This window comes from Carassius carassius, chromosome 24 (genome assembly GCF_963082965.1).
Source record: "Carassius carassius chromosome 24, fCarCar2.1, whole genome shotgun sequence".
In the NCBI taxonomy this organism is placed as follows: Eukaryota; Metazoa; Chordata; class Actinopteri; order Cypriniformes; family Cyprinidae; genus Carassius; species Carassius carassius.
The window spans coordinates 2,002,218-2,024,559 of NC_081778.1; the positions used below are offsets into that span (position 1 = coordinate 2,002,218).

General features: G+C 41.9%; 1 protein-coding gene across 1 annotated transcript in view; it reads right to left on the minus strand.

Moving 5' to 3' along the window:
• The window catches only part of zgc:158689 (uncharacterized protein LOC791177 homolog), a 37,356-nt gene extending 20,873 nt beyond the window's left edge, over window positions 1–16,483 (minus strand). Inside the window, exons 1-9 of the mRNA XM_059507305.1 lie at window positions 16,185–16,483; window positions 13,471–13,574; window positions 12,476–12,551; window positions 12,171–12,257; window positions 9,947–10,008; window positions 9,544–9,615; window positions 9,225–9,362; window positions 7,088–7,240; window positions 5,274–5,453 (exon numbers count right to left, since the gene is read on the minus strand). Coding sequence (XP_059363288.1) covers window positions 5,274–5,453; window positions 7,088–7,240; window positions 9,225–9,362; window positions 9,544–9,615; window positions 9,947–10,008; window positions 12,171–12,257; window positions 12,476–12,551; window positions 13,471–13,518 — 816 coding nt within the window. The 5' untranslated portion in view covers window positions 13,519–13,574; window positions 16,185–16,483. The remainder of the gene's footprint in view (window positions 1–5,273; window positions 5,454–7,087; window positions 7,241–9,224; window positions 9,363–9,543; window positions 9,616–9,946; window positions 10,009–12,170; window positions 12,258–12,475; window positions 12,552–13,470; window positions 13,575–16,184) is intronic.
• Between the last annotated feature and the right edge of the window lie 5,859 nt (window positions 16,484–22,342).

Here is a 22,342-nt window from a genome sequence, read left to right on the forward strand (position 1 = left end):
TGTGTAGTGTTTCTCCTCTCGGTCTGTTCCGAGTGACGGTGTGTGTTATCTCAGCGAGGGTTGTGTGTGGTGTTTCTCCTCTCGGTGTGTTCTGAGTGACGGTGTGTGTTATCTCAGCGAGGGTCGTGTGTGGTGTTTCTCCTCTCGGTGTGTTCCGAGTGACGGTGTGTGTTATCTCAGCGAGGGTTGTGTGTGGTGTTTCTCCTCTCGGTGTGTTCTGAGTGCGGTGTGTGTTATCTCAGCGAGGGTCGTGTGTGGTGTCTCTCCTCTCGGTGTGTTCCGGGTGATGGTGTGTGTTATCTCAGCGAGGGGTGTGTGTAGTGTTTCTCCTCTCGGTCTGTTCCGAGTGACGGAGTGTGTTATCTCAGCGAGGGTTGTGTGTGGTGTTTCTCCTCTCGGTGTGTTCTGAGTGACGGTGTGTGTTATCTCAGTGAGGGGTGTGTGTAGTGTTTCTCCTCTCGGTCTGTTCCGAGTGACGGTGTGTGTTATCTCAGCGAGGGTTGTGTGTGGTGTTTCTCCTCTCGGTGTGTTCTGAGTGACGGTGTGTGTTATCTCAGCGAGGGTCGTGTGTGGTGTCTCTCCTCTCGGTGTGTTCCGGGTGATGGTGTGTGTTATCTCAGCGAGGGTCGTGTGTGGTGTTTCTCCTCTCGGTGTGTTCTGAGTGACGGTGTGTGTTATCTCAGCGAGGGTCGTGTGTGGTGTCTCTCCTCTCGGTGTGTTCTGAGTGACGTGTGTGTTATCTCAGCGAGGGTCGTGTGTGGTGTTTCTCCTCTCGGTGTGTTCTGAGTGCGGTGTGTGTTATCTCAGCGAGGGTCGTGTGTGGTGTCTCTCCTCTCGGTGTGTTCCGGGTGATGGTGTGTGTTATCTCAGCGAGGGTTGTGTGTGGTGTTTCTCCTCTCGGTGTGTTCTGAGTGACGGTGTGTGTCATCTCGGCGAGGGTCGTGTGTGGTGTTTCTCCTCTCGGTGTGTTCTGAGTGACAGTGTGTTATCTCAGCGAGGGTTGTGTGTGTGGTGTTTCTCCTCTCGGTGTGTTCCGAGTGACGGAGTGTGTTATCTCAGTGAGGGTCGTGTGTGGTGTTTCTCCTCTCGGTGTGTTCCGAGTGACGGTGTGTGTTATCTCAGTGAGGGGTGTGTGTAGTGTTTCTCCTCTCGGTGTGTTCTGAGTGACGGTGTGTGTTATCTCAGCGAGGGTTGTGTGTAGTGTTTCTCCTCTCGGTGTGTTCCGAGTGACGGTGTGTGTTATCTCAGCGAGGGTTGTGTGTGGTGTTTCTCCTCTCGGTCTGTTCCGAGTGACGGTGTGTGTTATCTCAGTGAGGGTCGTGTGTGGTGTTTCTCCTCTCGGTCTGTTCCGAGTGACGGTGTGTGTTATCTCAGCGAGGGTCGTGTGTGGTGTTTCTCCTCTCGGTGTGTTCCGAGTGACGGTGTGTGTTATCTCAGCGAGGGTCGTGTGTGGTGTTTCTCCTCTCGGTCTGTTCCGAGTGACGGTGTGTGTTATCTCAGCGAGGGTCGTGTGTGGTGTTTCTCCTCTCGGTCTGTTCCGAGTGACGGTGTGTGTTATCTCAGCGAGGGTCGTGTGTGGTGTTTCTCCTCTCGGTCTGTTCCGAGTGACGGTGTGTGTTATCTCAGCGAGGGTCGTGTGTGGTGTTTCTCCTCTCGGTGTGTTCCGAGTGACGGTGTGTGTTATCTCAGCGAGGGTTGTGTGTGGTGTTTCTCCTCTCTGTGTGTTCCAAGTGACGGTGTGTGTTATCTCAGTGAGGGTCGTGTGTGGTGTTTCTCCTCTCGGTCTGTTCCGAGTGACGGTGTGTGTTATCTCAGCGAGGGTTGTGTGTGGTGTTTCTCCTCTCTGTGTGTTCCGAGTGACGGTGTGTGTTATCTCAGTGAGGGTCGTGTGTGGTGTTTCTCCTCTCTGTGTGTTCCGTGTGACGGTGTGTGTTATCTCAGCGAGGGTCGTGTGTGGTGTTTCTCCTCTCTGTGTGTTCCGTCTGACGGTGTGTGTTATCTCAGCGAGGGTCGTGTGTGGTGTTTCTCCTCTCGGTCTGTTCCGAGTGACGGTGTGTGTTATCTCAGCGAGGGTCGTGTGTGGTGTTTCTCCTCTCTGTGTGTTCCGTGTGACGGTGTGTGTTATCTCAGCGAGGGTCGTGTGTGGTGTTTCTCCTCTCGGTCTGTTCTGAGTGACGGTGTGTGTTATCTCAGCGAGGGTCGTGTGTGGTGTTTCTCCTCTCGGTGTGTTCCGAGTGACGGTGTGTGTTATCTCAGCGAGGGTCGTGTGTGGTGTTTCTCCTCTCGGTCTGTTCCGAGTGACGGTGTGTGTTATCTCAGCGAGGGTCGTGTGTGGTGTTTCTCCTCTCGGTCTGTTCCGAGTGACGGTGTGTGTTATCTCAGCGAGGGTCGTGTGTGGTGTTTCTCCTCTCGGTCTGTTCCGAGTGACGGTGTGTGTTATCTCAGTGAGGGTCGTGTGTGGTGTTTCTCCTCTCGGTCTGTTCCGAGTGACGGTGTGTGTTATCTCAGTGAGGGTCGTGTGTGGTGTTTCTCCTCTCGGTGTGTTCCGAGTGACGGTGTGTGTTATCTCAGCGAGGGTCGTGTGTGGTGTTTCTCCTCTCGGTCTGTTCCGAGTGACGGAGTGTGTTATCTCAGCGAGGGTTGTGTGTGGTGTTTCTCCTCTCGGTCTGTTCCGAGTGACGTGTGTGTTATCTCAGCGAGGGTCGTGTGTGGTGTTTCTCCTCTCGGTGTGTTCTGAGTGACGGTGTGTGTTATCTCAGCGAGGGTCGTGTGTGGTGTTTCTCCTCTCGGTGTGTTCTGAGTGACGGTGTGTGGTGTTTCTCCTCTCGGTGTGTTCCGAGTGACGGTGTGTGTTATCTCAGTGAGGGTTGTGTGTAGTGTTTCTCCTCTCTGTGTGTTCCGAGTGACGGTGTGTGTTATCTCAGCGAGGGTCGTGTGTGGTGTTTCTCCTCTCGGTGTGTTCCGAGTGACGGTGTGTGTTATCTCAGTGAGGGTCGTGTGTGGTGTATCTCCTCTCTGTGTGTTCCGAGTGACGGTGTGTGTTATCTCAGCGAGGGTTGTGTGTGGTGTTTCTCCTCTCTGTGTGTTCCGAGTGACGGTGTGTGTTATCTCAGCGAGGGTCGTGTGTGGTGTTTCTCCTCTCGGTGTGTTCCGAGTGACGGTGTGTGTTATCTCAGTGAGGGTTGTGTGTGGTGTTTCTCCTCTCGGTCTGTTCCGAGTGACGGTGTGTGTTATCTCAGCGAGGGTCGTGTGTGGTGTTTCTCCTCTCGGTCTGTTCCGAGTGACAGTGTGTGTTATCTCAGCAAGGGTTATGTTTTTCCTCTCGGTGTGTTCTGAGTGACGGTGTGTGTTATCTCAGCGAGGGTTGTGTTTTTCCTCTCAGTGTGTTCCGAGTGACGGTGTGTGTTATCTCAGTGAGGGTCGTGTGTGGTGTTTGGCTGCACTGAGTCTGCTTTGAGCCGTGTGTTAAGAGTTGAGTTGCTTGGAATGAGTTTTGCAGCTGATGTGAACTGTTTAGCTCAGGTGACTGTTGGTAGTGCAGACTGTGGTTAGAGTTTTGCACATGTAGCTCCAGATGTGCTCACTGTCGTTTAGCAATCGAAAAAAACTGTAAGGTGAAAATTTTAATTGAACCGAATTTTGTGCATATGTTTTATCAATTTTATATATACTCAAAATTATTTTATTTTACTTAACATTATTTTTATCACATATATGTACTCAAGATTATTTTGGAAAGATTTATTGTATTATACAAATGTATCTACAGTATTTGATGTGCTTTTTTATTGTTAGAATGACATTTTAAAAAGTAAAGAACAATACATTACATGATTTTTTATTTAATGAGGAAAATACCATAAAATAACTGGGCTCTAATTTTATAAATGAGATGAAATAAAAAATAAATAAATAAATGAACCAAAAAAACCACCAAAAAACATAATTAATGTTATAAAAGTATTAAATGTATTTTATCTTATATTATATATACAAAAACATACATTAAACATATATTAAAATTGTGACAATTTAGCTTAATAATTTAACAATCACAGACAAAGCAATCCCGAATCTCAGTAAAAGATATTCCTCTGAAAGGTTAATTTATTATATGACATTTACAGGCATATCAATATTTACATATTTAATATCATATAAAAAAATGTACATTTAACTCATGAAATTACTGAATAATAACCCAATTAATAAATAAGTATTACGTACATTTAAAAGTAATAACACTGCAGCATGCCAATGGTCATTCTGTGTCCATACTTTTAGCTTTTTACTTCAAACTAAAAAACAATATTTTTTTTATACATCTAAAAACAATGATGTTTCCACAAATCCATCATTAACAAACAGACGCAAAACACTCTGATATCCAACTTTGAGCATAGCCATTCATTAAATGTGCTGAGATGGTAAGAAATGTCTCTATTATTTCACTTAAAAATAAAAAAACACAGTTGTTTCTGAGGAACTACATTGTTTGGTGAAAGAATACTGTTTTTATTATCATTACACTTTATTTGCTCTGTTAAATTTAGTAAAACCGTACTACGTATATTGAATAACTGTTTAATAAAAGCAATAAGCCTCATGAAGCCATGGTTTACAGTGAATTTATAACAGATAAGTGCCTAACAATGCCCCTCAGCTGTTATAAATTCACTGTAAACCACGGCTTCTTAAAGTCCAACTGAAATCAAAATTGACCATATTTACTTTGTTCGTTTTGTGGTGAACAATTCATCCATGCAAGTCAATCCACACAAAGAAATGTTTGGCTTCGTAATCTTTAATCAAAATCTGAAAATCCCCCTCCCCTCTGCATTGGAGGACCTTCCCTGATGACGTAGGTTTGACGGTTTGGGTGTCTGCTTAGCATTCGTAACCACGCCCCTCCAACTGACATGCAAGTCAAGCCTGTTTGTTGGCAGCATTGACAGCGCGTGAGAGGAGAGATCGTGAGGAGGTGCATTTTTGGTTGTGGCATTCACAAAACACATTTCCCATTCCCTAAAATTCCCTCATTATGGTCCAGATGGCTCGAATTTTTACATATGCTCGAAGCCCACTATTTTTCCTCATTTAGTATTCCGTTTCTCTCGGAAATACGTCACAACACTGGAGAAAAGTCGTTTGCAACTTTAAGGTGTACTATAATTTTTGACCATTATATTCACTATGTTCACCATTATGTTTTATTTTTTCATTGTGACAAACTGAAAATCTGAGTATGTGTGTGATGAAGCAGAGGTGCTCACTTGTTCTGCGGGCTGAGAGATTCCCAGTTTGGCGTTGCGCAGGATCTCAGCGAGGCCTGCTCCTCCAGAGCTCTGGGGGGAGGTGTAACGCAGCAGGTTCAGCGCTCGCTCCGGGAGCTTGGTTGGCTGCGCACAGGACTGCTGCCACGATGACAGCTTCTGAGACAACAGCTCTCTCACCTACCAAACACAATCAGATCTTAAGACTGCTGATGACAACAGAAGTGCTCTGCTTAGAGCTGATGTGTGTCATTTCTGCACCAGTCTCACTTCAAACACAGCTGGTGGCACAGGCTCACTAGAAAAACATGCTTGTAGCAACATTTCTGAAAAATGACTTTAGGCTGGTTCTTGAAAGTGAAATGTCCAGTGAGCGGCGCCAAAAGCTTGTTTCTATCTAAAACAGAACAATCTGGAAACATTTTATGAGACCAAAATTTTAATGCTCTATCATTTCTATTGTTTGCAAACAAAATTGCACCTAAAACCTAACCTATACATATTTTTCCAACTCCCATGATGCTTTGCACGAATTACGGGAGTATCTTTAAGTCTACATTAACACATTACTTTCAACATAATCACCACAAAATCTTGATTTTTTTTCTGATGCAATATTTTTTATGTTTAGTTTAATATCACTGTAATAATATATGTTCATTAATTCTTTCCCTGCCATTGACAGACGTAGTCTAAAACACAATTTTCTTAGCTTTTTGTATAAAATGTTGCTTTTTTTAATGTGAAACTTGCCCACATTAAAGTGTTGATAAAAAAATGCAGGAAGCTAGAACAAGATGTTTTTTTGATTGTTTGTTTAAAAGCAGAGGCTGTTCTCTCTTTTGACATATTGCACGTTCAGATCTTCACACAACACAATATACTGGAGGATGACATTTGTGTTACAATATTTATATGCTTCAATGCTGTGGTGGCTGACAACTAAATACAACGCCAGTGGGAGATAACTGCAAGACTGCGTGATCATATTTCTAAGCTATTTCTGTCATTTTCAAATATTGTTTTCCTGCTTTAGACACATTCCAGTAAACTAACATGATTTAGAAGTGTAAAGGGGATATTTTCAGTAAAAACAAGCCTCTGTGAATGTTTTGCTGTATTAGTGTATTCAAATGAATTATTATGGGATATATCAGAATTAAATCAGGGGAGCCGACCACAAATGTGCAGTATCTGTTATCTCTTTTCATGTTGTAACAGCGATATACAAAGGAAAAATTAGTATAACCAGGAGGAAAAGATACTGAGAAGACTGAGAACAGCTCTTGCCACAGGTTTTCTTGCCACATTAAATTGCCAGTGTTATTCATTGATAAACGTTACACGTTATCAAACTGACGGATGATGACTGTTTGTAGCACAGCTCTATGATTTAAAGTGATTTGTTTCAGTCTTTGTGAAACCTGAAGAGTCTCCCATAATGTAAAAGACAGAAGACTATTAGGATAAAGGTGGATGGTGTTAACACAAATGTGAGATACAGATTTTATCCTTCTTATACCAATATTGAAGCTCTTTTATAGTGACTGTGTTTCATGGGACTCGTACCTGAGCGCTTCACATCACAAATGTGATGCTGTACCGGGTGTGCTACTGAGCACGTTTACCACATCAGAAAAAACACACGTATAGAGATTTCGTCTCAGCTGGAAATTGCAGTGAATTGTACATACTGTATAGATCGTTTTTTGAGTTTTGTTAGAATGAAGGTAGAGGCACATTTCCAAGTGAGGCTGTTGTGTCTGCTAGTCCTTCACAGCATGAGTTATCTGGCTGAAGCTCAGATCTGTCACCTTGCAGTGGTAGCTGGTGAGGATCTTGGTGACTGAACACTGACGGTCCACCAGAAAGCAATAGCGCCGCCTTTCTTCTGTCAGAGCGGAGCGGTAACCAGAGGCCACCAGCGAGTCCAGCTCACCCTGCCGGCGACTCATCAGCTCCACATACTGTTACAGACAGAGAGAGTTCACACACAATCAGCTTTAAACAGAATCTGAAAAATGTACAGCAAGACTGGAAAATAAAACAACCAACTAAAAGCCGAAGCCCTTGGGCATAAACACATACTTGAAGTCCTCCCTAGATTTTGAGTCAATGGTTCTCTTATGTCGGTTAATGGTGATATGACACAATGTAAATAAATAATATTTGAACTTTTTTAAACAAGTGTTTTATTTTGAGCTGGATTTCAAAATAAGACTCAAACCTCTTATTAGTTTTATTAACATTAATAATAATAATAATTATTATTATTATTATTATAATTTTTAATAAAAATAAACAATTAATTATTATTATTAATAATTATTATTATCATAATTGTGATTTAACTAATTCCTCAAATTAAAACAAGTATATTACAGTTGTAAAAAATTTGTAAAAAAAATAAACGAATAAGTGATAATTATAAAAATAGTAACCGTTTTACACATTTACACTATAAGTTACAATACTAATAATTATGTCCGGTTCTTAGTTTTTTACTTCCAAATGTTTAAATCCACATACTTTTAACATTTTAAATTCTCAAGCTTTTATTTTGGCAGAATGTGGCTGAAATGCTCTACATTCCTGTCCACAAAAAGTGTGGAAAGTTTTTGTGGACCTAGTGCACATTGTGTTCCCAAATGTGCATTAAACTCTCAGAGCATGTAGAGATAACGGTGACTGCATCTACTGTGAACCAGACTGAAAACACTCTCAAACACACAGCACATCAGACTACACCGTTATTTTGACACATTTATCACAGCTTTCGATTTGATAAATGCACTAATATATATTGCGATTATCGTTTATTTTAATGTTACAGTCACTATAATTAATAACTTCCTTTTCAACTCATTTGGGAAACCCTGCCTTAAAGGACCTGTTCCACATGTTCCTTTTACTGATCTTTCATTTAAAATCTCTGTCATTTTCTCCTGTATGTTCCTTTCTAAACATCTTTGAGACTGTAGTCCTGTTTTACTTCATCATTTTCCCTTCTCTTGTTTTTTCTCCACCTCGGTGTTACTTCTTTCTGTCCCTGAATCAGCAGTTCCGGATATCTGCTTAATCTCAAACTAAACGACTTGTTCTTTCTCCTTCTGAGCAGAAAACATGTTTAGACTAATGCTCGTGATAGCGTAGCTCGCGTCTACATAAATAGAGATAGACTCGCTGCTGAACATACACATGCAGAGGACACACACGCTCCAACACTAGTTCACACAGGGAGGAAAAGTCTTCCACTCACAAATCTGCTTTAATATGTAGGACACTGGGTCACACAGAAGGCCATTATGAGTCATGCAAACTACCAATGACTTTCAGTACATGCCAATCTACAGTAATGAACACAAAACAACAGTCAAGAACTGGCAAGCAGCACAGTTACTCAGTTCTTCAGCAGGAGCTTTAATCCAAGTGACTTACTGCCCATTCACTGCAGCACCGCATTAAAAGTTTACAGAACACACAAATACAAGCATTACATTTCTTGGTGTATGTCTTTTAAACTTGATGTGACAGTATGACATATGAAATAATAGTCAGAATGAAAAGAAATGACTTATTGAACTTTTTGAGAAAAAAAAAAGCAATTTGGTGCAGATACTGATAATAAAATGGCTGATAGCTTGTAATGTAAATCAACTGAGACTTAAATAAAATGCTATTAATATCAGTCGTCACTCTGTATCTTCAATAATGTGTTTTAGTAAGATGAGATTTAATGATCCGAACATATAACGCAATGCAATCCAGTGATGATTGAGAGATGAAGAAACAAACGCTCCTCTAAAGATCCTGAGGATCAGATTTGAGACTCTAAACATGATTGATGGAGAATCAAGTAAAGCTGAGCTGCTTCAAAACAACACATTAGATTGTGTGTGAAACAGCAAAGTTGGATCATGTTGATTTGTAAGAGATCTTAGAAACATGTACCTGCATCTCTCTGTCTCCATATTTGTTGGGATGGCGGCTGGCTTGGCTCTTCCTCCGCAGTTTCTTCAGCTGTGACTGGCAGTGCTCAATGGACTCCACCTTGGACTTCCTCTCACTCTGGTACTTCTTCAGCGTCTCCTGGACAAGGGTTTCAAACAGTATATCAAGTCCTGCTTAGTCTCAGAGCTCATTCCCATATTCATCTTTCCTGATTCATTTACTCAGAGTGTTTACCAGACACACTCTGGGTTTACTCGATCGAGCTTCACTATACAGTAAATCCAGGAGGTTGTTTAGTTAAACACTAGTGTCCACTCACGGTCAGATACTTGATGTCTAGCTCCAGTTTCTGCTCGAGTTGAGACAGCAGCTCTGAATGAAACAGCTTCAGCTGCAGACGACAGAAAACACAGCATTCAGTCAAACACACGCCTTGAGGGTAAATTACGGCTTTTTTACAATCTCTAAATCAAATTTTTACAATCTCTTTTACAAATCTCCCATTTCTCAATACTTGGGTGACTTTTTCCAAACTCTTCATACACTAAAGCACAAGAGCATCATTTGATCATATGAAGTGTTTTGGTAGTTTTAGTGCATTTTAAATGCAAAATGTTCTACTGTAAGCTGTTAAGTAGAACTTGTGTTTGTGATTGACTTGTCACTATCCAGTAAGAAACACTCTTGAGTACTATACTGTACTTAAACTGCTGTTTACTCACCACATCCTCGAGCTGGACCTGGATCTGACGATGAACCTCTGCCATCTGGAACAACGTGTCGCCTGAATCAACATGAAGCATGACAAGACGTCTAAACACATGGCACACAATCAGAAACACTCAAAGTAGAGCTGTAATCGGGCCTTAAAAGTTAGGCCCGACAGGACCCGAGCCCGACGAGTAGATTTTGATTGACAGCTTTTTAAAAGCCCGAACCCGTTTACGGCCCGACATTATTCAAATGTGTGCACACACACACAGCTCTTTTTCGTTGTGTCAAGAATGAGTCATTTACACATGTTTTAACATAATTTATTCATAACTAACGTAGACTAGACCACTTGGAAGTTGGAATAAAGAAATAAAATAAGTCCTCTGTAACATCTTAACATCTCAGCACTCTAAATAGGCATAGGCTAATTTAGCCTATAAATAGACCAACGCACCAATAAAAATGAGTCTTTTTTAACAAATTAAATTAAGATCAATTTTAAATTAAGATGGGTATTTGGCAATAACAAAATTAAGATTAAAGCTCCGCTGGATTTGCTTCACCACTAGCAGCTGACATTTAATAAAAGAATAATGCCAACATTAGCGTAAATACTCTGTCCACATTATGCATTTAAGACTCAATGAATATTTAGTTATCATTTGAAAAACCTTTACTCACAGAGATTAGGCTAAGCCTACATGTTTTTGTGGAGGAAAATGATTGAATCCATTGTAGATGGCTTCAGCGCGTTCCTGCACTCACTGAAACATGGTCAAAAGTTTTCCAAAACTCAGACTTTGCTTTAGTTGCTGGTGCAACCAAAACATAATCGCCAGAGGCAAGCCTCCTTTACACCTACTCAGCATCCATTTTTGCATCTTTCTCGCGGTAATCGAAACATATCACATGACCGCTCGTTTACCTCGCAAACCGGAGCGCAAGCCCAAACCCGGCCCGAGCCCGCGTAAGATGAAATAAATTAAGCCCGAACCCGACCGAACCCATCGGGTTCGGGCAAAGATCTTCAGCTCTAACTCAAAGCACGAGAGCATCACAATTTACAGACATACTATCAAACACGATCCGATAATACCATCTCACTCACATAAACCTGACTACATCACCTGCACAGTTTTTTACATATTCACTGTATTTTATGTCAAATCATTTTATATTTTTAAATGTTTTAAATTCATTTTAAATATGTATTTTTTTTTATCATTTTAAAAGTTTTTAAATTTATTGTTTTATTTTCGGGTTAATTTTTTTCATGTTTATTTTACTTTCTTTTATGTAAAGCACTTTAAATTACCATTGTGTATGAAATGTACTATATAAATAAACTTGCCTTGCCTTACATAAAGCTCACATTAGGGTCATTTTAAAGTTCGATCTATAATGTAACAACTGCATGTTTAGTTTCTAAAACCTTGCGTAAACTGTAGACTGTGGTGTTTGTACAATGATTTGTCTGAACACAATCGAAAAAAGAGCCATTTCTTCCTTTGGAGGATGTGATATGCGTGGCATTGTCTGTCTGTTGGTGCGTTTCATTGAGGGTAAGTTTGTGGTGTGTTTTGTTGAGGGTTCAGTGGACGTTGGCCTTCTTTATCCTCTACTGAGCTCGGCCTCTCTTTCTCTCTCTCTTGTTCACCCCCGCTGTGTTCAGCAGAACAATGAGATCATGTGGTGCTGTTAATCTTTCAACAAAGACCTCTCTCTCTTTGGCCCCTCTCTCTCTCACTTTCTTCATCTCCATTTTATCGTACAGGCCTTGCCTCTTCTCTTCTGCTGTAGTCACTTGGATTCAAGCTTCCGTTGCCTGTAAACGCTGATGTACTATGAACTTGAACAATGTAGTTATATTTGCTAACAATTTCACATTCAGTTCTCACCACTAACTCTACTCTGCCGGATGTGTCACTTCAGAAATAGATCTGAAGAGCCCTTGTCAACTGAAACTAAACTTAAACACACAACTATATTACTAAAATTAAAATCAAAATGGGAAATCTGAAAACGTTCAATGATACTAAAATAACACTGGGTTTAAATCATGGGAACACCCGTGGACCCACCATCTGCGGGATGAATCATAAGGGGCTGGTGCAATGTGGATCGGGTAGCGGTCGAAAGCAGGGGCCCTGACAACCTTATTTAACATTAATGGCATTTATTTACTCAGATCTTTCTGGTATATCCACTGTTTTTGGGTCTGAAGTGTCTTACCTAGTTCCTTCGAGCCCTGGCTGTCACTGGCCAGCTCTCCTAGTTTGACCAGAGCGTCAAAATAACCCTTCGCTGCTACTGTGACACCTGCAGAGAGAGAGAGAGAGACAGAGAGAGGGAGCGAGAGAGAGAGGCATAGAGAGATAAACATATAGAGAGAGATAGAGAGAGAGAGACATAGAGAGAAACACAGAGAAAGACAGAGAGAGAGTGCATCAATCTGATGAACATACTTTTTCAGACTGATTTCCATTGGACTTTTGCCCATAACAGAGAAAATAAAATCTTTAATAATGATAGCTGACCAGTCAGAGCCTTTTCATAGTGTTTGCCCATGGTGACAAAATTCTTCAGACTGGGGTTGAACTGGTCCAGTATGCCCTGAACACACAATCAGAAACACATTCAATACATGAGGCTCTTATTTTTATTCACAATACTGTTAAAAATACTATTCACAAAGACTGAGATATACCTTTAGAATTAAGTTAATATATATATACATATATATATATTAGGGCTGCACGATATTGGGAAAAAATTACATTGCAATATTAAATTTTTCTGCGATATATATTGCGATATGAAATCTAATCAAATTTTTTTCTTACAAACAAAAATGGGGTGAGCACACTTATATTCTCATTTTAAATGATTTAAACATCGACACCATCATTCAATTGATTAATACGCGCGAGGGAGAGGGAGCAAGACAGCGCTCGTGTTGTTTGAAGACGGTGAGCGTGCGGCCAGGGCTCGCTCTCTCTCTCTCTCTCTCTCTCTCTCTCTCTCTCTCTCTCTCTCTCTCTCTCTCTCTCTCTCTCTCTCTATTTTTTTCAGATTTTTTATCATTTAAAATGAAAAATGTCTAGGTGGTGTTTAAGCAGTTAAAAAAAAGAAAGAAAAAACATTTAAATTTATTTTTCCTAAAAACAATAAAAAATAAGTAAAAAGGTATTTTTTATTTATAACAGATATGATAATTAACACTCTCACTCTTTACATATAGACACACATATAGTAATTTAAAAAAAAAACTTTTTTTCATTGCTTGACAATTTATTTTTGCTATGTGGCAAGAAAAGCAAAAAACCAGGAAATTATATAATATAGATGATTCATAAAGAGGTTATTAATTATTTTTCATTATTTATGTCAGTTATTTGTTGTTGGCATACTCATGTATTTTTACACAAAATGTGTGAATGACAAACAAACCCGAAGAAAATGTTACATTTCTAAGATGTCTTCTTATCACCTTGGATTGTCTTTTTATTGTCCTCTTTCATCGAACACATACCTTGTAGACATTTTCTGTCATTTTGTTGACCTCATCTGACCGTGACATCGTGCTTCTCTGTCCAGATCAGTTCTCCTCACCTCAGGAAGTCACAACACACACAGCTGCACGAGAGAACGAGAGCAGGAGCGTGAGACACAGAGGATGAATCCGGCTCATTCAGTGACTGATTTAGCTGCAGATCAAGAGCCTTCAAGAAGAGTTCACAAGTTCACACTAGCCATTGACATCCATAGTATTATTATTTTCTCCAAACTGGCTACCGTCAATTGTTCGGTTTCCAACATTCTTCAAAACATCTTCTTTTGTGCTCAACAGAAGAGAGTAACTCATACAGATTGATAACATCTTGAGGGTCAGTAAATATTCACAGAATTGTAATTTTAGGGGGAAACTGAACCTAGACTGCCTCGATCACATCGGTTTACCTGCTCTTACTCTAAACACTGAGACTAAGTGAACATCCCCAGCGGTCTGAGGAATGCTTTCCTCTAGATGTTATAACACTGCTGAAGGGATTTGCTTCTCTAAAATCTCAAGAGAATGAGAGAGGTCAGGCCCTGTGTGCCTGAGGACAGACTCGCAGCCATGGCTCAAAGACCTTAAAGATCCTCCACAACTGTCTTGACAAACCATTTTTGTATGGATGTTCACAGGGATATTGTAATTCAAAAACAGGAAACTGGTGTCACAATGCCACAAAATAATGGTCTAAAATGTCTCTGCATGCTATAGAGTCGGTATTTTCCTTCAGCCCAAACCAGAGAAAAACCCATGACAGCTCCAGATCTTTCAAACCAAACTCCATCAACAGAAAATGTGATCTTTCCTGGAATTTTTTTTTTTTAAACAAAAATAAGGGCATGCATTATTGCTTTTATCAAGTCACCTTGAATTTATTTGTACAGTGCTTTTCACAACACTTAAATCAGATTTACAGAAAATCGTGATGTTAATTCTTGAAATATCTTAATATTTGCTTTCCTTATGGTTGGATTCATCAGATTAGAGCTTGACAATAATATAGTGAACATTTTGAGATGATACAAGTAATAAAGCAGTTGCTTTATTTGTGTGTCACCTTCACTTCATAATTTTATGACTTTCAAAATAAGGACCACCCCTGTTAGTGACCCCCGAGAGATTTCACAGTCTGAGTCTGGCCAAAGCCGTCCTAACTCACTGTTAGTAAATGTCTAAAGTTCATGAAATGGAGTCTGCCGTGTGCCTGGAGGAGAGCAGCTCTTCTCCAGCTGCTGAACAAACACTGCGCTCACACCACTTCCCTTCTGGAACCTTCTCCAATCAGAGATTCCAGTCAGGATTACTTTATTATCAGCACTCTCATGTGTGCTATTAGACGAAGATTAGGAGCAAGAATTTGACCTACATGAAGAGACTGAGTTAATAACATTCTCATCAGACCACACTTCATTTCACTTTCCCTTGATTCACACTGAGAGCAGACTAAGCAGACTTGACGGAGAGGGGCGGAGCTACATAATGACTACAAACAATGTTTTTGAGCTTAAGTTTTCAGAACATTATTAAAGACCAGATAACTTTAAACAAATGTTCCATTAATGTTACTGCAAGAACATTTGTTCATCTCCTGCGGAGAACCTTTCCAATAGACAAGTTCTGAGAACGTTCTCTGTTAGCTAGAATAGAAATGCTCTTAAAGTGACAACACTGAACCTTATTTAGCCCTAAAATCTGCATATGAGCAGTACCTTAGAGAAGTAATATGTACTACTGTGCACCTGTCAGGGGTAAATAATGCACAAAGCTGTCCCTTTAAGATTCTGCCCGAGGTTCTTCCTTTAGTTTACATCACAGCTATTGATTTGTTATTTCTAATAGAAAGAAGTGCAGTTCTATTCTAGAGTGCATTTGCATTTGATTTGGACACAAATGTGTAACATGTAACATGAGTCTTCTGAATATATGTGTGTTTTCCTGGAAGAGAAAGACTGTATATTTTAAGTGAGTGCATCTGATAAAAAAATACATTTCCACAGCTTTTCAGAGTCCAGTTAAAAGTAGATGACCTCAAATCAAAACCGCACGATAAGATTTAGGAATATGACTCTTTAGGACTAACACCACACAGAAACAGAATGTATTTCTACTTACTACATGAAACCTCAATCTTAACTGAAGATATCATTGTGTCACTGCATATCTGTGCACCATATATTGCCACATTCAAATAAATAAATAAATAAATGTATATCTATAAACTGTTACTATACATACAATATGGTGCCTCTATTTCCCCCCAGCTCTCATTTCGTTCTCTGTCAGAGCTGGTGATTAAAGTGATGTTATTGTAATGACACAGAGATGAAATCTGAGGTAAAGATTAATGTAACAGAGGTAGACCGGAAAACAAGTGATAAGATGATATGAATATGACATTTCAGTAGATGTTATCTTAATTTCTGCTGCTTCTCAATGCAATAATTCACAACAAGCAAAACAATTAATTCATCGAGCAGAAAAATGACTCAAAGTTTGGTGAGCAATGCAACTCGATCAGTTCACAATGCCAGTCACGTCCATCAGCAGGTCAGTATAATCGCATTCTCGTGTTTCTGTTAAATGGCACTTGTTGCACAGTTGTAGCAGACTGTTAGTTTGATAGTTAATTTGATTGTCTTATGAAGTGAATGATCTCCAGTGGTTTGTGTAATGTCGAGGATTTCTCCTACCTTTGCACAGTTCATCGTTTCCTCGGCGCTTTGTCTGGTATTTCTTCTTCTTCTTCTTCAGTGGGGGTAGACAGTGAATTTGTTTGACCCAGTGAATCCCCCCCTCACCCCTCGACCTGACTGAATCCAGGCCAGAACACACTCACTGCTCCTCAGATCACACTCGCATTAAACTCTGCTCTTCATTCCGCTCTAAATGTGCGTTTACCGCCGCGATGTAGAGCTCGAGCGGCTCGGGCTCCGTCTCTGTCCCGGACAATGTCTCCTTACTCTCTCAGTCTCTCACTGGGACTGAATATCAATGAGGGAACGGAGCAGCGCAGCCCTGACACACACACACACACACACACACACACACACACACACACACACATCGCACTTTTAATTACATTAATACAATCTCAGAAGTGGCATGTGCAAACAAATTATTCTAGACCCCTTTCTCACGTTTCTTTTGATTGGACAGTATTTTTGTTGGGTTTTTAATTAATTATAATAACAACAACAAAAATGGTTCTTCTGTGGCATCACTGTGAAAACCCCCTTATAGAAGCTTTATTTTTAAGAGAGAAAAATGCACACAAAATTATTGTAAAGAAGCTCCATTTAGCAGTTTTTCTCAATTGGTTTGACACTTTATTATTATTATTTTTTTTATTATTATTATTTTTTTTTACAAAGTAACGTAATTGCTTTCAATGAAGCTTTTCAATTTTTTATTGAGCTGTTATCATTATAAATAGTATTTAAAATGAGTATTCCAAGTATTTTAAAGTGACTGAATAATTTAAAAGTATTTAAAAATCATAAAGATTGTATCTTGAAGTTCAGAGTGAGCTCTGCTGCCCTCTTGCGTTTGGGTACAGAACCACAGACTTGATATTTATAATGTGATTAACTTGACAAGTAGAAAACTGACGAAAGAGAAACTACCAATGTTTTATATGCTGTGATACAAAAAAATAAAAAATAATAATAATTGTTAAAGTAATCAGATGATATGGGTTTCTGATCTAAACACTGACAAAATCACAACAGCATCTCTACTTCATGTCACACTTCACATCATGTACACCTTCTACAGAGGCACCATCGAGAGCATCCTGTCGAGCTGCATCACTGTGTGGTATGGCGCCTGCAACGCGTCCTGCCGAAAGACTCTGCAACGCACAGTGAGAGCAGCTGAGAAGATCATTGGTGTCTCTCTCCCCTCCCTCCAGGACATTTATGGAACACGTCTTACCCGCAAAGCCCTCTGCATCACAGGTGATCCCACCCACCCATCACACAGCTTCTTCAGTCTGCTGCCATCAGGGAGGAGACTGCGGAGTCTCCAAGCCAGGACCAGCAGACTGAAGGACAGCTTCATCCACCAGGCTGTCAGGAAGCTGAACTTATATATACTGACCCCTATAACTATAACTATGGCAGTTAAATAAAATAACTGCTCATGAGCCCTTTGTCACTTTAATCAGACTTAATAAGATATTTTTAATAAGGGATTTTTTTGCACTAAAAATCTTTTATCTGCACTGTTGTTCACTTCATTGATATGCACTATATCTGTCACTTGCCTTGCGCTGCTTTATTTAACTTTATTTTTAATTTTATTATATGCCTTTTTTTACATTCCCTTATTGTATAATTGTATCTACATTTTATATTTGATCTAGATTTTTTAGGCTTTAATGTTAATGTTATCTGTATGCACCGGGGTCTGAGAGTAACGCAATTTCGATTCTCTGTATGTATGTACTGTACATGTGGAAATTGACAATAAAGCAGACTTGAACTTGAACTTGAACAATGGAAACTGGAATAAATTTCTTTCTTTCTTTTTTTAATATATATATATATATATATATATATATATATATATATATATATATATATATATATATATATATATATATTAAAAAAGAAAGAAATTTATTCCAGTTTCCATATATATATATATATGTGTGTGTGTGTGTGTATAGATAGTATAAAATTAATGATTAACTTACAATACGTTGAAATTAATATTACGAATGCATAGGCTTATTTCTGAATATGCATGGTTCTCTTCATTTAAATTTCACTGTTTGAGCCATTAGAGTCATGTGACTATGGAAGGTGAAAACTGCGTCAACAGGTGGCAGTATAGACCTAAATATAATTGATTGGTGTTGTGTATACAGTATACAGTACATTGCATATCTACTTTCTCTGACACACTAGTATCAGATTACTAATGAGCTGATGACCTGAATCAGGTGTGTTTGATTAAGGATACATGCAAACACGTGCAGTGTTGGGGTGCCTCAAGGACCAGGTATGGGACCACTCTTATATACTGTATATCCATCTTACTGTACGCGTTTGAGACAGAATCATCTCTTTCAAAACTTAAAAAACATGCACTATCCAAAATTACTGACTTCACTCTTGTCTGTACAAGACAAAATATTATGCGATTTAGTGGAACAGCTTTGCAAGTATACCTTTTAAATGTATTTTATTCATTCATTTATTCAATAATTTGTTTATTTTATGACAAAATATAGATATTAAAATCACTCTGGGAATGTGGCTGTCGTGCGTTTCACAGATTCAGTTTCAGTGTGTTTTCCACCATTCTGTTAGTCCAGTACATGTGTATTTCAGTTGTGTGTGTTTTTCAGTAGGAATCTATTTTGGTCTGCTTGCGCACACCTCAGTGTTAGACCCTGACAGACAGAGATAAAGTGATACAGGGTCTGACCTAGTAACCGGATGACTCTCTCTGTCTCCTGAAGCATCAGACGGAAGTGAGGACATCATCTTTCTCAGAACTCAGCTCCTGAACGTCTGCGCTGCTGTCGCTCCAGCTGGCCTCATGCCTGAGATTAACGTTTTTCCAAAACAGCCATTAAACTCATTCAGTCTCACCTCAACATCCGGACCAAACTGATTTAAATGTACAGGAGAATTATAGGAGGAAATTGGGGCTAGTTGTCAGATCCAAGGTGATATATTTCAGTAACTATGACATTTTGAGAAAAACGTCCATTTACAAAAATACTTGTTTTCTTAGTGTTTTTAAAATAATAATAATTCAGATTTTTAATGAGAAAAAAAGTTTTAATAGCATTAATATTTGTAACCATTTTCTGTTGTAATGTATTTAAATTGTAATTTATTTCTGTGATGCGCAGCTGTATTTTCAGCATCATTCCTCCAAACATTTACATTTATCTGACACTTTTATCCAAAGCAACTTACAATTGCTATATATGTCAGAGGTCACATGCCTCTGGAGCAACTAGGGGTTAAGTGTCTTGCTCAGGGACACATTGGTGTCTCACAGTGGATTCGAACCAGGGTCTCTCACACCAGAGGCATGTGTCTTATCCACTGCGCCAACACCACCCTCCAGTCTTCTGTGTCACATGATCTTCAGAAATCAGAATAATATGATGATTTGCTGCTCAAAAAAACGTTTCTGAATATTATCAATGATGAAAACAGATATATATATATATATTGTGACGGGGTGAAGAAGCACACGACACGAGGATCAAGGTAAGTTCCCCGAAGGGTGGATTTATTGAGCTGATGTAGGGAAAAACAGCCAACCTGAGGGGTTTCCGGTGCTCCGTTCTCAGCCTTCTCTTCCTCCTTCGGTGCGCAGTGCTGTGTGGGTCCATATCCTTAGCGGGCTGGCGGTAACACGCTGCTGTCTGGAGGGGAAACACAGAGAATTGTTAGCTGAGTCTTTTGGAGACATCTCTCACCTCTGTGCTCGTCGACGCTGCTTATAAAGCCCGCTCCTGATGGGCTGCAGCTGTGACCGCTCAGCCCATAATGAGCAGGGGCAGGTGTGCCTGCTCTGTTTCCAGGGCGACGCTAATGAGAATTCTGGCCACGCGTCGTCCTGTCCCTGTGGAGAAGTGGGGAGACTGGGGGAGGGTGGGGAGTGGAACCTGACAGACCTGCGAAAGCTGACCATATCCTTGAGAGACCGTCGGCGTTCGTGTTGGCCGTCCCCGCTCAGTGTTGTACGGTGAAGTGGAAATCCTGGAGTGCAAGGAACCACCGAGTCACCCTGGCGTTGGTGTCCTTCGCTTCGCACTGTAGAGGGGCGTGGTCTGTAATCAGGGTGAACTGGTGGCCGAGGAGGTAGTAGCGGAGCTCCAGGACTGCCCTCTTGACGGCCAGTGCCGCAACGGTCTCAACGGTCGCAAACCGTCGCTCTGCTGAGGTCAGCTTCCGGCTGAGATGACTGGGTGTTCCTCACTGTCGAGGACCTGGGAGAGGACGGCTCCCAACCCGGTATCGGATGCATCCGTTTGCAACAGGAAGGGGCGATTGAAGTCGGGGGCCCTGAGCACGGGCTCGGAGGTGAGGGCGGCCTTTACGCGCTGGAATGCGCTCTCCGTTTCCGGGTTCCAAGAGACCTTCTCCGGCTCCCCCTTTCCTGGTCAGGTCTGTCAGAGGAGAGGCTAAGGAGGAGAAGTTAGGAATAAAACAGCGGTAGTAACCCTCCAACCCCAAGAAGGCCCGTACCTGCGTTTTGGTGGTGGGCCGCGGTGCGGAGAGGATCACCGCCACCTTCTTCTCCTGGGGTCGAATGATGCCGCGGCCCACTTGGTAGCCAAGGTATTTGGCTTCGGTGAGGGCCAGGTGACACTTACGGGGGTTGGCGGTCAGCCCAGCCTGGCGGAGTTCCAACAGCACCTTCCGCAGCCGCTCCAGGTGGTCCTCCTAAGTCTCGGAGTGTATGACCAAATCATCTAGGTAGGCGGCGGCGTAGGCCTGGTGGGGCCGCAGGAGGATGTCCATAAGCCGCTGGAAGGTGGCGGGAGCCCCATGCAGGCCGAAGGGTAGGACCCGGTATTGCCAATGGCCACTAGGGGTCGAGAATGCCGTCTTCGGCTTTGCCTGCTCCGTTAGGGGGACCTGCCAGTAGCCCTTGGTGAGGTCAAGAGTTGAGATATACAGGGTCCTTCCTAGGCCATCCAAGAGTTCGTCCACTCGTGGCATTGGGTAGCCGTCAAACTCTGAGACTTTATTCAGGCGGCGGAAGTCGTTGCAAAAGCGGAAGGTGCCGTCGGGCTTTGGAACCATGACGATGGGGCTGGACCAAGGGCTGTGTGATGGTTCGATGGTTCCTAACCTCAACATCTCCTGTACCTCATCCTCAATGGCGTGGCGCCGAGCCTCCGGAACACAATAGGGCCGCTGCCGGACGATCACTCCGGGTGCAGCGCGGATATCTTGGTTGAGTACGTGGGTCCGCCCTGGCTGGGGAGAGAACACATTGGTGAACTGACTGACCAGGTGTTGCAGCTCCGACTTTTCGGCGGCCGAGAGGTGGGAATCCATGTCCACAGCCACGGGAGGTCGCTGAGCGAGGGCTGCAACCTGGGGCTCAGTCCCGACCCCGCGTTTCAGAAGGTTTACGTGGTACAGTTTGTCCTCTCTGCGTCGTGCGGGCTGCCCAACCGGGTAGGTCCCTGCCAGTTGGCCAAGAATTTACAGGCGGCAGTGGGGACTAGGACCATAACGTGGTCTCCAGGCTGAAACTCCTATGGCTGGGCCGCCCTGTTGTAATGTCATTGCTGGGCCTGCTGGGCTTTGGCAAGGTGCTCCCGGACGATGGGCATGACCCTGTCATTCTTCTCCTGCATCACCCGGACTTGCTCGATGGTGGAGCGGTGGACGGCCGGCTGCTGTTCCCAGGCTTCTCGGGCGACTTCAAGCAGGCCGCGGGGCTGTCGGCCGAAAAGGAGCTCGAAAGGGGTGAACCCGGTGGACGCCTGGGGTACCTCCCGGATGCCGAAGAGGACATAGGGCAGCATCTTGTCCCAGTCGCGCTTGTCCTCAGCAGCCACCCGCCGCAGCATCTGCTTCAGGGTCTGCTGTCTGGAGGGGAAACACAGAGAATTGTTAGCTGAGTCTTTTGGAAACATCTCTCACCTCTGTGCTTGTCGACGCTGCTTATAAAGCCCGCTCCTGATGGGCTGCAGCTGTGACCGCTCAGCCCATAATGAGCAGGTGCAGGTGTGCCTGCTCTGTTTCCAGGGCGACGCTGATGAGAGCTCGGGCCACGCGTCACAATATATATATATATATATGTATATTTATATATACACACAGAGTCCTGGAGTCATGCCACAAAATAATGTATCATGATT